Below are 16,735 nucleotides of genomic sequence, written 5' to 3' on the forward strand. Positions count from 1 at the left end.
CTCTGTCACTGAATTCAGTCGTCTGAAATCCACCACAAGACGGCGCTGTTGCATGTCTTTCTTGTCCACCCAGAAGACCGGGCTGCCCCCTGCTGCCTTGCTTTCTCTGATGAACCCCCGCTTGAGGTTCTTGTCGATAAAAGCGCGCAGATCCTCCAGTTCCTGGTCTGACATGGCGTACAGCTTGGCTGGGGGTATAGTTGCCCCTGGCACCAGGTTGATCTGGCAGTCGAAAGGCCTGTGTGGGGGTAGGTGGTCGGACTCCGCTTCGCTGAAGACCTCCTGCAGGTCCCAGTATGGCTTGGGTATCGCCTCACCCCCTTTGACGTGCATGGTGGCCACCGTGGCTATTGGAGGCCCCTCCCCTGGTTGGTGCTGCATGCAATGTTCCAGACAAAAGTCCGACCCAAACGTGATGCATCTCTGGTGCCAACTGATGGAGGGGTCGTGGCGCGCCAGCCAGCTCATGCCCAAGACGATGGGGGGGTCTGAGATGGTGGTGACGTTGAATGCCAGTGTCTCAGAGTGCCTTCCCACCGTCATTCTCATGGGGGGGGGTTTGATGAGTGATGGCCCCTCCCAGCAGCTCCCTGCCGTCAATGGTGGCTACGTGCAAAGGAAAGTCCAGCTGCAGAAGCTGGATCTGGTGCTCTTCTGCAAAGTTTCTCGAGAAGAAGTTGGCAGATGCACCACTGTCAATTAAGGCGAGGACTGTCAGGGGATAGCCATTTGGGAGCGTTAGCGTCACTTCTAGAACCACTCCTGCTCTGGGAGGGGTGGGCTGGCTCTGCTCCTCGCTGTGCGGGTGGGTGGGCTGGGGCTGTTGTCTGCTGACTGCGCCTGGCTGCTGCCCCTTGTCTCCTGCAACCAGGCTTTCCCGTTTCCCTGCTGTGGTGCTGCGTCAGTGGGGGAGGGCACAACCGTTCCCGCCTTTCCTTGCCACTCTCTGCGATGTGGGCAGTCTCTGACGAGATGCTGGGGGGAGTTGCAGAGAAAGCAATTCCCGCCCCTTCCCTCCTTGCGTCTTGTCGCCGCTGGGGTTTGAAAAGCCCGCGCGCGCGCGCTATCAATTTGCATGGGTTCCTGGTCCTGGCTGGTCCCAGGCGTGGCTTGGAAGGGTTGTTGGGGGAGTGGCTTCTCCTGCGACCGTGGGAACCAAGCCCGCTTTGCGCGCGTTGCTTGCTTGTCGTTCCACCGGGATTCCTGTCTCACCCCCACCGCCAGAGCCGCTTTGCTCAGCTGATCCATATTACTGGGCTTTGGACCTCTCGAGAGCTCATCTTTCACATCCTCATTCAACCCCAGGTAGAACGCCGCTTCCATCGGAGGCGAGTGCAGTTCCCACCCCAGTCTGTGCACTAGCATGGTGAATCTCGCCCAATATTCGCGAACTGTCATTGTTCTTTGCCTTAAATTATGCAGTTCCTCCTTGGTCTGGTCCATATGACTATCGGATGCATACATAGTTTTTAAAGCCTCTAGAAATAGTTTGACATTCTTCATGCAAGGATTTTTTGTCGCTATTAACGGTCTTAGCCACTCCCTGGCTGCCCCTGTAAGGTGTTCCACAATAAACGCTACCCTGTGCTCATCATCAGGGAACTCATCATGGTGCAGCTCAAGAGCATACACGATCTCAGTCTCAAAGCCATGATATTCCCTCGGGTCTCCATTGAACTTGCTTACTAGGGTCCCCGCTCTCCTTCCTGGCAGCACTTGGAGTTGGGGGGCCCCTCCCGCCTTGTTTTTCTCGGCATCCAGCTTGTTTTGGAGCTCTACCGCCACCGCCCTTAATTGCTGCTCTTTTTCCTGAAGCGCTCTCACCTGTTCCGCAAGTTGTAGCCGGTCCTCCTGGACCTTCTTGGTTTCTTCTTTAGCTGCCTTTAATTCCCCCTGTGCCTGCAGCGCCAGTTGCTGCAGGTCCTGTTGGGCTTTCTCCGCGATCTGCCGCCATTTCTCCGCCTCTGACGCACTCATCCCGGCAACTCCAAAGTAGCCCAAAAAAAGATTCGGAGGTTGCTGTCACAGTGGCCGGAGCGGGCTACTTCAGAGTAACGACTCTACACAGCTCTGCATTTTATTCTTTTATTGGTGCTGCGTATTTACAGTGCTGAAGTCATTGCTATATACACGGAGCTAGGTGTTCAGTCGGGTTCAGAACCTCCGAATGGCTTTTGGCGCGTCTTTCTCCAACACAAAAGCTTTGGCAGACCCATCCTCTTTCCCCTCCTCTTTCTGCGTAATTCCGGAGTTGGGGGGGTGGGTCTCCCCCCCTTATTTGCCCCTTCCTGTCCCACCTGGTACCCTGGCTCCTCTACCTTGCCTGAGCCTCGGACACGACTTCCTGCTTCCCCACTGGAATCGGAACTCTCTCTGCTTTCCCCTGTGCTCGGGGATGGGCTTGAACTCAGGAGGGGAGGGACTTCGCGATATCCCCTGTCCCTCACAGTGACCACATGGAGATTATGTGAGAAGAACATCTAAGTCTCCATTACCTCAAAAAATAAATAAATTAACATACATTAGAAGTTAAGAGATCCTATGATCACACACCACTAGGATATTCTAACGCTTTCCCCCGTTTCTTTTGCAGCTGTGGACAGAGTCAAAGAGTCACCTCCAGAGTCGCAGAACAACCTCTGGATTATTGTTGGTGTTGCAGTTCCGGTAGCTGTGGTGCTGCTGATCATCATCATTTTATACTGGAAGCTCTGCCGCTCTGACAAGCTGGAATTTCAGCCGGACACCATGAGCAACATTCAGCAAAGACAAAAGGTAATGGCGCCAGACATGGGTGAGAACGTCCTGGGGAAACTAGAGTTATCAAGGCTGTTGGGCAACAGAAACGCCTCTCATGTATTACCTCAGGACAAACTGTCTTTGGGTAATTGAAGGATGCTGCCCATGACCAGGGAACCCCGTCAACGCCTTTTTGAAACTATATGTCACTAAAATATTGAACCATATATTGCCATAAGATACTTTTGAGAAAGGGAAAGCAAGAGAACAACTGTTTTTCGACTTGGTTGTCACAGTTAATAAATAAGATAAGTAGCGGTTTTAGACGATATATCTTTTGTCGGCCTCCATGTCTGAGAGGAAAAACTGGATTAGGGTGATACCTTTTTATTGAGCATGTGTTTGTTAGTGTGTGAGTTACTGAAACCAGAAGTCACTTCTGAGGAAATATTTCTGACACAGCTGTTTAGACTGTTGGGCGAATTGGGACAAATAGGTGTACAAAACAGATATACACCTGGCTTACGGGTTATGTTTTAATGTCTCCATGTATGTTTATTCTATTTTCCAACAAATTAAGAACAGCTGGAAATATCAACAAGGTGATCAGCACTGCCAGTATACGTGGCAGGGGGTGGATCCAGGGATTTTATATTATCCGTACTGCATGTGTTCATGTCCCCCACTTTTTCAAATTATTTCTATCCATTGTGATAGAACTCTCTTGGTATCCAAAGTAGGTAAAAATGGGTTTTGGCTTTGCACCCTTAAATGCATTCTGACAATAATAAACTAACATAAGAACTGCAGGATATTTTGTTGCCGAGATGTTTTAGCCAAAGCTCGGTGAGACTGTGAGCTACACCTCCTCCAGCCAAAAAACCCCAATAAGGTTCTAGAGAGGAATGAAACTAAAAAGTCTCACCCAACAGCCTATTACCCTGTTTCTCATATTTTAAGACATACCCATAAAATAAGCCATAGCAGGATTTTTAAGCATTCAAGGAATATAAGCCATACCCCGAAAATAAGACATAGTGATAGGCGCAGCAGCAATGCTGGCTGCGGCAGGAGGAGGAGGAAAAAAATAAGACATCCCTTGAAAATAAGCCATAGTGTGTGTTTTTTGAGGAAAATAAATAAATATAAGACGTGTCTTATAATATGAGAAACACGGTAGTATTTATTTATTGCATTTATAACCTGCCTTTCTCGCCAAGGCACTCAAGATGGCATACATGGTTCTCCCCCTCCTTATTTAAACCCTATAACAACCATGTGAGGTAGGTTAGGCTGAGAGCCAGTGAGTGGCCCAAGATCGTCCAGTGAGCTTCATGGCCAAGTGAGGATTCGAACCATGGTCGCCCAGGTTCTAGTCTAACACTCCACCACACCACAACTCGCAACACTAACCACCACACCACAACTCGCAACACTGTGGTTGGAGACGTTAACTGCATACAGCAGTGACAGGACTGCGTGGTATAACGGCACAGTCCCATACCTACCACACGAGTTCCGGGCCCCAATTATGTGGATGTGATTGCAAAGTACAGCAGTGCGGCAGAAGCTACATCTATTTAGGCTGTGTTAGGCAAACATCCTGGGCAGTTCCCCACCCTGGTTGCGGAGAATAGATCCAAGCACTGACCACAGTACTCATGATTGTCAGGTTGTTGTGTGAGTGGCAGTCATAACAGCACAGTCTTCTTGTGCCCAGAGACTGGTAGGCTGCAGAAGTCCTGTGCTATGTGCCGTACTCTCTGCTGGCCTTAATTAATCATGTGAAAGATGAGAGAGGTAGAAAGTGTTTACTGTTGTGAAGTCACCAGAACAAATGAACGACAGCCCGCACTTCTCTCTTCGTTGTTGAGTCTGAATGGTGGAATCGAGGTCAGTCACACTTATAACCTTAGACGAACTTCTGAACCAGTGACTTCTGTGTTCTCTGCTTTCCTTTGTCTGTGTTGATAATTCAAGGCAGAATTCCGCCTGGGTGAGGCAGGTGTACAGTTTGAGTTCTAAATGCCATCCTGTATTGAAACCACTTGCAGTGTCTTGGATAAGGGCTTTAAAGAATAAATAAAAAGAAGTAGCTCCTTACTACAGAATTCACCTAGGAATCTCAAAGCTGTTAACAATCTCCTTTTCCTTCCTCCCCGACAACAAACACTCTGTGAGGTGAGTGGGGCTGAGAGACTTCAAAGAAGTGTGACTAGCCCAAGGTCACCCAGCAGCTGCATGTGGAGGAGCGGGGAAGTGAACCCGGTTCACCAGATTACAAGTCTACCGCTCTTAACCACTACACCACACCGACTCGTTGAGTTGAATACATGTGTTACATGCATTAAGACCATAGTGCCAGTCCTGTAAACAAGTGGGAAAAGGACACCCTGAAGGTGTTTGTGATACCTGCAAATTATAGCATAAATGAAATCACTAATAGATAAATTTCCACCTTCATATATACCTGTCTGAAGCAGGGACTTGCACATCTTTTCCAGGAGAAGATGTGTGTGCTAGAATCATAAAACTGCAATGCAGGAACCTCAACTAAAGCATCCATGACAGATAGCCATCCAATTTCTGCTTTAAAACCTCCAAGGAAGGGAGTCCACAATCTCCCGAGGGAGACCATTCCACTATTGAACAATTCTTACTGTCAGAAAGTTCTTCCTGATTTTAGTCAGAATCTCCTTTCTTGTAACTTGAAGCCATTGGAGAAAACAAGCTGGCTCCATCTTCCTTGTGAGATATTTGAAGATGGCTATCTCAGTCTCCTCTTTTCCAGGCTAAACATGCCCAGCTCCTTCAACCGTTCCTCATAAGGCTTAGATTTAGGAAGGAGAGCTCACTCTTCCTGTGTTATCATCAGTGTCCAAAGCCACTTCCAGTCAGATCCCCAAAGTACTCTGTCAACTCAAGAAAATTGGTTCCTCCTGGAACAATATACGATTTTAGGCTTAGGTTTACTAACTGCTAATGGCTTTTCATGCTTCAGAGATCTTTCGCATTTACAAATGGACCAGAAACAGTTGAATCAGCTTTGTTCATTTTTCACTCTTTTATTCTTTCTTGCTGTGGAATGCTATATACTTTTTTCTCCTTTCCTTCAATGCATCTGTAAAGTTCTTCATTTGGATATTAGCATAAACTTGTGGCTTTTTCTATAAGTGTAGACTCTGTGATCTGTAGAACGTGAGTGTTAAACATGAAGTGCCTTGAAGAGCCACAATATTCTCTCATAAATTAAAAAGGACCATAAAGGTCTAACTATTGTCCAACTATCCCTTAACATTCATATTTAGTAAAATACGATAATTCGTGTCATAGCCTTTCTCTTGCATAGTGCAAAAGGGACCAATGTCTTCAACAGTTACCTTCATGTAGCCCAGGGGTAGGCAACCTAAGGCCCGGGGGCCGGATCCGGCCCAACCACCTTCTAAATCCGGCCCACGGACAGTTCGGGAATCAGCGTGTTTTTACATGAGTAGAATGTGCCCTTTTATTTAGAATGCATCTCTGGGTTATTTGTGGAGCATAGGAATTCGTTCATATTTTTTTTTCAAAATATAGTCCGGCCCACCACATGGTCTGAGGGACGGTGGACCGGCCCACGGCTGAAACTGAAAACTGTTGTTGACCCCTGATATAGCCTATAAAGAATCTATTTGTAGGTAGGTGGAACAGTATAATAAAACTAGCTGTGAGTTTCTGACATGGGTGCTTTGAAAGGTGGGTAAATCTCAGCCCTTACTGCTCCAGTAGATTTTGAGACAGAGCAGCCTTTTTAGCCCAAAGAGCTTCGTAAAATATTAAAGATCCACTCTGTAAGTCACCATGCATTTTAAGAACTTCACCTTGATGTGATCTGTTTTGTCATATTGTATAAGGATTTCATTTCCTTGAGAAATAAAATTAAATCAGTGGTGACATTTATAAATCACTTTAGTTTTTGCCTCTCGTATTTTCAGCCTGGAAATATGTCATTTCCTTAACTAGATGAATATTCTTAAATGGCAGTGGTGTGTGTGCATGCGCGCACACACACAAAGTTTTCAGATGAAATGATTTTTTATTAGTTGCTGAAGCTTCATCCCAAATCAGTCACATATGAAAATTGCCAAATATGTTCTCCTGATATGCAGATATGACTCTGTATCAGGGCTGAGCAACCCACCCCCTGGCTCCCATCCAACACAGAGGGAAAGAGTCTCTTACTTTTAATTAATAATGAGATCTTTAGTATGACAAGCAACGGCCCAGGCTTGGCAGGAGGGTGCAGTGTTCAGGAGTGACGATTTAGGAGTCCAAGTGCAAGGCAAGAAGTTCAGAAATGGACAGAAGCAACGAAGATGTCCCAACAAGTTTCCCCGTCTCTCCTACCAAGCTTTTAAAGATTAGGTGCAGTGTGGTCACTCACAATACTTGCCTTGCAGGAAAAATGAGATTGCAGGGGTGTGATCCATTGGGGCAGGTGGGTCTGCTCCCATCTGTGAAGGTGACATCTGGATCTAGGCAACAAGATTGCACCCTGCTGTTCTGGCTCTAGTTCATTTGCTGTTCACTCAGCTCTCATGGCTGATCAGACCCTCCCCAGCCTCCACTGAGGCTCTGCTATGGAAGAAGGTTGGCATCCCTGCTCCCACTTCCAAAGTGGTTGAGGTTGGGGTGGAAAGTGGAGATCCCCTCCTTCCAACCCAGGTTCTCACAATTCAATCAGTCCTTCCCCCCCTGTTTCTTCTTCCTCAACAAAGGTCACGGCACCCACAGCCCCAGGCCTGTCCTTTTTTAGGGTACTTGTTGGAATCCTTCCTAAGCCATTTTCCAACTCTTATGATGGAATGAATGCATTTGAACTGTAGGGTTTATTTACAAGTGAAAATGCATAGGATTGTGGCACAAGCGAGATTTTTGTATCTTGACCAAAGACTCACATTGTGCTTTGTGGTAAAATATATTCCTTTGCAGATGCAGCTAGGAATGCAAAGACATAGATATTTTGTTATTTATTCGTCCTTTATCATTCTCTCTGTTGCCTTGACGAATAGCAGCATGCATCTAGTATCACACTTTGAAGATCAGGCTGGGATATAAAGTCTGCGGCTGAGTTTCTGCTGACCCTAAACTGAAGTCATTTCCGCACAAGTGCTTTGCTTATTGGCTTTTAATTTCCTACAGATTTTTAAAAAGACAACTGGATTCAAAGCATTTCTTAAAGCTCCGTTTTGTGGGTGGGTGTGTTTCCTATTTCCCACCACCACCAGTTTTCCAGAACTGTGTACACTAGCAGTTTTGCCAGGTCATAATTCACCAAGACGTTTTTACAGGGTCTCCAGAGCTGCTCACAGATTAGCTGCCAAAGCTGAAATATTATTATTCCTAGGATCAGATATGGGTCCTTACTCATTAAGCAGTGTGCTTTGGCAGCTTCCATATCAGTTTGTACATATCCTAAGCAGAACAAAAGGGCATTTTGCACGTGGGAGCGCATATATAAATAATACTTGCGTAGGTAGCACATGTTCATTTACCTATATCTACAGGAAAATAAGTAAATAATCTTACACAGTTATTGCCTATGTATTGTATCAGTACTTGAGTACTGCTCTGATTAATATATACAGTCATACCTTGGTTTAAGTATGCTTCAGTTTGAGTACTTTCAGTTTAAGTACTCCGCGGACCTGTCTGGAACAGATTAATCCACTTTCCATTACAGTGGAACCTCGGTTTATGAACACCTCGGTTTACGAATTTTCGGTTTATGAACATCGCGGACCCATCTGGAACGGATTAATTCACTTTCCATTACTTTCAATGGGAAAGTTCGCTTCAGTTTATGAACGCTTCAGTTTATGAACAGACTTCCGGAACCAATTACACCCATGCTTCGGGTTAAGTACGCTTCAGGTTGAGTACTCCGCGGACCCGTCTGGAACGGATTAATCCACTTTCCATTACTTTCAATGGGAAAGTTTGCTTCAGTTTATGAACGCTTGAGTTTAAGTACTCTGCGGACTGTCTGGAACAGATTAATCCACTTTCCATTACTTTCAATGGGAAAGTTTGCTTCAGTTTATGAACGCTTCAGTTTATGAACAGTTTATGACTTCCGGAACCAATTGTGTTCATAAACCGAGGTACCACTGTACTTTCAATGGGAAAGTTCGCTTCAGGTTAAGTACGGACTTCCAGAACCAATTACACTCATACTTCAGGTTAAGTACGCTTCAGGTTGAGTTCTCCGCGGACCCATCTGGAATGGATTAATCCACTTTCCATTACTTTCAATGGGAAAGTTCGCTTCAGGTTAAGTACACTTCAGGTTAAGTACAGACTTCTGGAACCAATTATGTACTTAAACTGAGGTACCACTACATATATATATGCTTTTCCCTTCCACTCAAAGCAGCAAACAAAAATAATAATTTATATATATATATTATTATTGATTAGATTTATAAACCGCCCTTCATCAAAAGATCTCGGGGATTCTCGCAAGATAAAAACACAAATAGATAAAACAAAAAAGAACAAAACAATAGCACAAACACATTTAAAAGGCTGTAGAATATTAATTAGCCAAAGGCCTGGTTGAAGGAACAAAAAGAACAACAGTAATCTTAACTGCTAAAACAGAGGTTATTGCCTGGGCTACACTGGTCAAGCTGTTCCAGGAATGGTCACAGCTGTTTTTATCAGCCAAAGCTGGTAAAAGATGCTCCCAGACCATGAGGCCACCTGGAAGTCCAAGGACAAACTTGAATGCAGGAGAACCTCCAGACTATGTACCTGCTCCATGGTAGGCAATTGACCCAACTTATCGGATACAAGAACCACAAACCCACAGAGCCTCTTGCCTTGCCAGGATTCAAGCTCAGTTTATTTCCCCTCCTCTTCCAGCCCACCATGGCACCCAGGCACCAGTCCAGTGTTGCACAGCCACTCCTGCGAGAAGCGAAACCAATTGATAGGGAAGAGAAGATGAAGCTGATCCAGTCTGAAGGGAAATGAGAATTAGGCTGTAAGCAGCTTTCAAAGCAGCAGAGGCGTTTGAAAACAGTGATGGCATTCAGAAGTTCTCAGGGTGCTGTGGTCAGAACCATATGCACCAATAGCACCCCCCAGTTCTCCAGCTGCTGATCCTTTCGTAGAAAAAGGCTCTCAGTGGGTGCTAGTAGCCATGATGGCTGTATTCTTCCTCCACAATTGGAGGCAGTATACCTCTGAATTCCAGTCTTCTTTCTTCTTTGGCAATCACTTGTAGTCAAGTAAGATTGTCTTCCATAAACACGGTTTTAACAATGGGTCCGTAAGTGACTGTGGAGGCCAATTCTGGATCCATATGTCCTTCCACAGTGGGGACATTGGTTTCCAGGTGGGGGTTGATCACGGTGTGGATTTGTCAAGCATGCCTTCCTCTGACTTAGCACGTTTCTCCCTTGTGTCCTGAGATTGAGTTTCTTCAAAGCCCATGACATCTTTGGTAAAGGCTGTTCTCCAACTGGAGTGCTCGCAGGCCAGGGTTTCCCAGTTGTCAGTGTTTATACTACATTTTTTAAGATTTGCCTTGAGACAGTCTTTAAACCTCTTTTGTTGACCACTAGCATTACGCTTTCCATTTTTAAGTTCGGAATAGAGTACAGTGGTACCTCCACTTACGAATAACTCTACTTACGAATGTTTCTACTTACGAATGGAGCTCCATCCGCCATCTTGGATGTGGTTTAGATAGGATTTTTTCTACTTACGAATTTTTAGATAGGGTTGCTTCTACTTACGAATTTTTTCTCCCAATGCATTCCTATGGGATTCGACTTACAATTTTTTTCGACTTACAAATGTGTGTTTGGAACGCATTAAATTCGTAAGTAGAGGTACCACTGTAGTTGCTTGCTTTGGAAGATGATCATAAGGCATCCGCATAACATGATCAGTCCAACGAAGTTGATGTTAAAGTATCATTGCTTCAACACTGGTGATCTTTGCTTCTTCCAGTACACTGATATTAGTTCGCCTGTCTTCCCAAGTGATGTGTAAAAATTTTCGGAGACACTGTTGGTGGAATCTTTCGAGGAGTTGGAGATGGCATTTATAAGTGGTCCGTGTTTCACAAGCATATAGTACAGTATATGCATATAGTAAGGTTGTAGCTGGGAATCACAACTAGGTAGAGTGCTGTTTGCACACAGACTCATAGAACGGCCTTCGCTTCTGTTATTTATCACATGTTTATCTTGCCCTCCGAAAAAGGTTAGGGTGGTGTATATGGGTCCCTGCATCTTTGCCCTCACACTAAGCCTGTGAAATAGGATAGCCTGATTCTCTCAAAGTCTCTTGGTGTTTAAGTGGCAATTCAAATCCATGTCTCCCTGTCTTAGCTGAACACATTAACAATCACAAAGCACTGGTCTTTTTTTCTTTTCTTTTTAATACAAGCAATGAAGGGATTGGGTATAACAGATAAGATGATTTTTTTTATCATCAAAACCTCAAGTTTCCCAGAATCACTTCGGGAAATTGTGGGTGTAAATTTGGAAAAGCACACTTTGAATGTGGCATAAATTAGTGTGAAAAGAGGAAGTGGAGGTAATGGCACATTTTCGTAGCAAACTGTGACCCACTGACAAGCATGGCGGATGTATCAGCACGGTGGGGTGGATCTTAGGATATGCAGAAGTACTTTAAACAAAAACCACAAGAAAATCAGGCAATCTCCCACAAGGAAAACAAACCCAGTGAAATAAGGACTGAGCATGCTTAGTACTCTCAAGGTGTCAGCTGGAAAAGAAGAATGGGAAATTGGGATGGGGAAGAGTAAATTAACTTTCTTAAGTCCCTAAGACAGGAGTGAGAAATCTGTGGCTCTCAAGATGCAGCTCCCATATAACTCCCATCATTCCTGGTCACTGGCTATACTGGCTGGGGCTGATGGGAGTTAGAAATCCAACAACATCTTGCAAGCCACAGGTTCTCCACCATTTCCCTAAGAGCTTGTAATATCCCACAGGAAAATATGCCTGGCTGACTGGGATCCTGAAGAGGAGCACTCCTGTTAAGGGATGGAGAGCCACTGCATCATTTTGTTGCAGGGTCCCACTTGTGTCTGTACTATTGACCCGAAAGCCCGATTGCATTAGCTGTCTGCATAATGTGCAAGGAAGTAGACAGAAAGCATATTTGCCTTTAATGCTTATTATCCCCATCTGCTGGTTCAGATTGACAGTGCAGCTTTCTCCAACCTGTTATGCAATACAGACAAGGTAGGGGGAACACCATATCGTCCAGTAGTAAGCAACTCCTTTTGTTTAATGTTGTGTGGCTGAAAAAATAAAGATTCCATGCCATTTTTCACAAACATAGCTAATGGAACACGTGAATGACATTTCTGTGTATTTGATTTATGTGTACATGTTCGCATTTCTGGAAATCTCAGGTTTGCATTAAGAACGACCCCTTCCCCTTAATTGAATAAGGGAGAATGAACTGTTTTTGCACTCTACACTAAGGCACAGTTTGTTAATCATGAACATGCTTCCCACATCGTGTGCGGCTTCCTTCACCCCTCTGGGTGCTGCATGTGGCACAACAGCATCAGCTTGGTTTGCTGTGACGGGTCAACCCGGATCATGGTTTGTTTATGTGACGTTCCTGGGCTCCCCTATAATGTCCTGTCCTCACGTGGTCACAAAGGTCGGTCCCGCAGCTAATCTGCTGTGCCCAGACTTCTCTTAAAATACCTGAAATACCACCACGTAAGTGACTTTATAGAGAGCTGTAGGGTTCTCTATATTCTTACTCAATTACATCTATAGCACAAGACATTGTGGTGAAATAGGCTTACCTTAACATCTACCTTTACCAGAACACAATGTTATAATGTAAATATAGGTAAAGGTAAAGGGACCCCTGACCATTAGGTCCAGTCGTGACCGACTCTGGGGTAGCGACTCTGGGGGACCGACTCTGGGGTAGCGACTCTGGGGTAGCGACTCTGGACCGACTCTGGGGTAGCGCGCTCATCTCGCATTATTGGCCGAGGGAGCCGGCGTATAGCTTCCAGGTCATGTGGCCAGCATGACAAAGCTGCTTCTGGCGAACCAGAGCAGCACACGGAAACGCCGTTTACCTTCCCGCTGTACCTTCCCGCTTTACCTTCCCGCTGTACCTTCACCTATTTATCTACTTGCATTTTGATGTGCTTTCGAACTGCTAGGTTGGCAGGAGCTGGGACCAAGCAACGGGAGCTCACCCCGTCACAGGGATTCGAACCGCTGACCTTCTGATCAGCAAGTCCTAGGCTCAGTGGTTTAGCCCACAGCGCCACCTGGGTCCCCAATGTAAATATATGTCTTACTAAATAACGTAGTATATACAGGGTTTAAAGCTTTCTATATAGATTTTCTCACTTTGTCTCTCTCAACCACTCCTCACCCCAACTGCCATTTTTTAAAAAAACTGGTAGTTTCTACCTGCACTCACTTTAACTCTGCCCTTCTTTCCAGTCTATAGGATGCGGGTGGCACTGTGGTCTAAACCACTGAGCCTTTGGGGCTTGTCAATCGGAAGGTCGGCGGTTTGAATCCGTGCGACAGGGTGGGCTCCCGTTGCTCTGTCCCAGCTCCTGCCAACCTAGCAGTTCGAAAGCATACCAGCGTGATTACATAAATAGGTACTGCTGTGTCGGGAAGGTGAACGGCATTTCCGTGCACTCTGGTTTCCGTCACGGTGTTCCATTGTGCCAGAAGCGGTTAGGTCATGCTGGCCACATGACCCGGAAAGCTGTCTGTAGACAAACGCCAGCTCCCTCGGCCTGAAAGCGAGATGAGCGCCACACCCCATAGTTGCATAGTTTCTTTCCATTCTACTCCCCTGTGGTCATCCATTCTTGCACTAGCACTTGTGTCACAGTTTGTTCCAAACAAGCCATCAGTGGCAAGCCAGAAATAAGCCAACAATAAACCATGGCTTATTTCGGATCTACCACTCGTGTTTCAAACAAACCACAATCCAGCTTCATACAACACAGAATGCCGTACTGCAATGTCGCTTGCACCATGAACAGCATCCGTAGAGGCTGGGGGGGGGGGTTGTTTGAGTTTAAGCTGTGGTTCAAAAGAAAGTGTAACTTAGTGTGATATGCAAACTAGTTCATTATGAGCAGAAATGCCAAATTGGGGGAGGAGGCAATGGTGCCCAATGGCCTCTCAAGACTCTGGGCATCTCTATAGCACCTACTCATATTTTCCTCCTTTCCCCACAATTTGCCTTTTAGGGAACATATTCTCCAGCTGTGTGTGTGTGTGTGTGTGTGTGTGTGTGTGTGTGTGTGTGTGTGTGTGTGTGTGAAGTGCCTCTGGACCAGGCATGTCAAACCTGCGGCCCTCCAGATGCTTTGGACTACAATTCCCATCTTCCCCAACCACTGGTCCTGCTAGCTAAGGATCATGGGAGTTGTAGGCCAAAACATCTGGAGGGCTGCAGGTTTGACATGCCTGCTCTGGACATTGTAGACACACACTTTGTATTTCATTGTGGGGTTTGTCCCTTTTTTAGGGCTTTGCTTCTGGTCATTGTTCAAAGAGGAGGTTCAGGACCTCTTTCACAAGATACTGATTTTGGACAGCAGAAGTGGTTTAACTTTGTGTAACAAAAATCCAGATCACATCCATACATTCAGGGTGTCTCCCCACCTCCCCACCCCTGGTAGTTCATGTATTTCTGTTCTGTTTTCGTGGTATTATGTCATCCTGCAGGACTTACCAGTCAGATTTCAGTTTGCATGTTTTACCATGCTGGCTCATTAATTTATTTTATTTTTTTTGTCTTCCCTTTTTAAATTTTGTTAACACTCTAGCTGCAAGCCCCCAGTGTGAAGGGCTTTGATTTTGCAAAGCAGCATTTAGGGCAGCACAACAAAGATGACATCCTGATCATACATGAGCCAGCTCCTCTACCGGGACCAATTAAGGACACCACACCTTCCGAAAACGGTGACCTGCCGAGCCCCAAAGCAAAGATCTCTTCGAAGCCATCCAAGAATGTCCGACACAGAGGGAGGTCAGTTCAGTTGATGAGAAACTGCTTGGTACAGATTAAAGTTAATTAGTTATGGGGGATTATTTTTTGCTTCATAAGGGCTTTTATTTCTCAGTTTGAATAGCCTTTGCTCAGGAAGTTGCCTTTTACATTAATCCACCAGGATTTCTGTCTCATTCTCTCTTTTTTTTAGGTTCTTCTGCTGCGCTTCTTAATTATAGAGATTTTTCACTTAGAAGTATGAGATGAGCCAGGATAGGCAGTGGGCATGTGGGCACTAAACGTGATTGCACGGCTAAACTGTCTGATCTTTCTAGCCTTTACAACCTGGTGGGTAAACTGACAGGAGTCAATTCATAGCTAAAGTCCAAGGTGATTCCTTCATTCCCTGCTTTGTTCACCTCTTAAATGCTCATTTCAATTCCAAATTGGATTGCTCATGGAGACCATTAGACCAGCAAGCCACAAAAGCCCCCTTTGTGCCGTTAAAAGAAAGCAGTGCTTCCTGACCCCACCCCTGGTGCCACCCCTGTGTGCTGGCTCAGTTCTTCCCTCAAATGCCTATGCTCTCAGGGTCACATGCACTCAGCGCATGGAAGTCTTGAGAGCAGCACTAGCCAGTGCAGTGCATTGTGAGGGGAATAGTGTTTGTATGATGTACGTTTTTTCTTTACATTGCAATGTAGTCGAAGCAAAATTCCAAGTATGGTTGATACTTGGCCAATAAATTGTTCTGTTCTATTCTATTCTATTATGTTATGTTTAGCATGTGGGAGGGGGCTGCAGTGAGCCCAGTTTCTAGAGGTTGACTGCCTCTGTATATGGAGGTTCTATCTTAGTTTATTGATGGATTTATACCATTTATTTTATAGGCTTCATACAACCAAAGTAAAGCAGTGGCTTCTGTTATAAACAAGAACAAGTTTGTTTGTTTGTTTTTTAAAAATCACAACCACAGTAAAAGTACAACATAAATTAATAAAACAACTATAGAGTCAGAAAACAGAAAGCACTTTGAAAGCAGGCTGCATAGCATTGAATCAGTTAAAAACACAATGCAGAGGAATTAAAAAGCTTACAGAAGCTAAACAAGTCTTGTGTCTGGTCTTGTGTCTGAATGAGAAGCCGCCTGAGAACACTTTGTGTACCGCCTTGGGTTCTGTCATGGAAGAAAGGTAAAATCTAAACATACAAAATAATAAACAGCCATTTTAATTTTTGTTTGTTTGTTTGTTTGTTTGGGACCTGATGCCTGCAGAGTTTCCCCATCAGATGCTGACTCCACAGCAAGTGAGCAGTCCAGTGGTCGAGAAACAGGAGAAGGGCCTGCAAGACCACAGATAGCTGCAAATGAAGTCAAGCCACACAGAGTCAACAAGTCTGGTATGTTGCCTTCTCATGCACCGCACTCTTCTTCCTGTATTCATTCACAAATCACACATGAGTGCCAGGAATAGGGAATCTGCTGAGTCATTTGTTTGGGCACAGCTTGAAACACATCTATTATTTTATATACACTATATATACATACATACACACACACATACACCACACGGCTAGAAGGCAAATTGACATCATAGAACAGAGAAAAACATTTAAATGATGTAGTTGAATAAAGCCACACTCAACAGACAGCTTACAGAGTTTTAAGCCGTGATATCTGTACATTTGTGTGGTATTCTATCCCAGTGTTGTAGTCATTCAAATCTTATTCAGTCCTTAAAAACAACAACAACAACATCATGCAGTGCATTTCTCCAGAATGCAGGTGGTGGTGATAGGTGGATTAAAGCAGTCACACCTAAAAAAACAACAACACCTGTGTATCTCACAATGAAGCATCATTGAAGCATTCATTCATTCTGTATTGCTAGTGTGCCATTTGCTTTTTTTTAAACATTTGAATCAACTCCCTTTCGTTGAAATTTAGAAATAGATATACCTGCGTTCTTTT

At 45.0% G+C, this 16,735-nt stretch overlaps 1 protein-coding gene across 1 annotated transcript in view; it reads left to right on the forward strand.

Moving 5' to 3' along the window:
* Positions 1–16,735, forward strand: part of KIAA1549 (KIAA1549 ortholog) — a 110,231-nt gene that overhangs the window by 74,938 nt on the left and 18,558 nt on the right. The window contains exons 10-12 of the mRNA XM_035127547.2: positions 2,594–2,775; positions 14,600–14,802; positions 16,040–16,164. Of these exons, the coding sequence (XP_034983438.1) occupies positions 2,594–2,775; positions 14,600–14,802; positions 16,040–16,164 (510 nt within the window). The remainder of the gene's footprint in view (positions 1–2,593; positions 2,776–14,599; positions 14,803–16,039; positions 16,165–16,735) is intronic.

The sequence above is a fragment of the Zootoca vivipara genome, chromosome 10, assembly GCF_963506605.1.
Source record: "Zootoca vivipara chromosome 10, rZooViv1.1, whole genome shotgun sequence".
In the NCBI taxonomy this organism is placed as follows: Eukaryota; Metazoa; Chordata; class Lepidosauria; order Squamata; family Lacertidae; genus Zootoca; species Zootoca vivipara.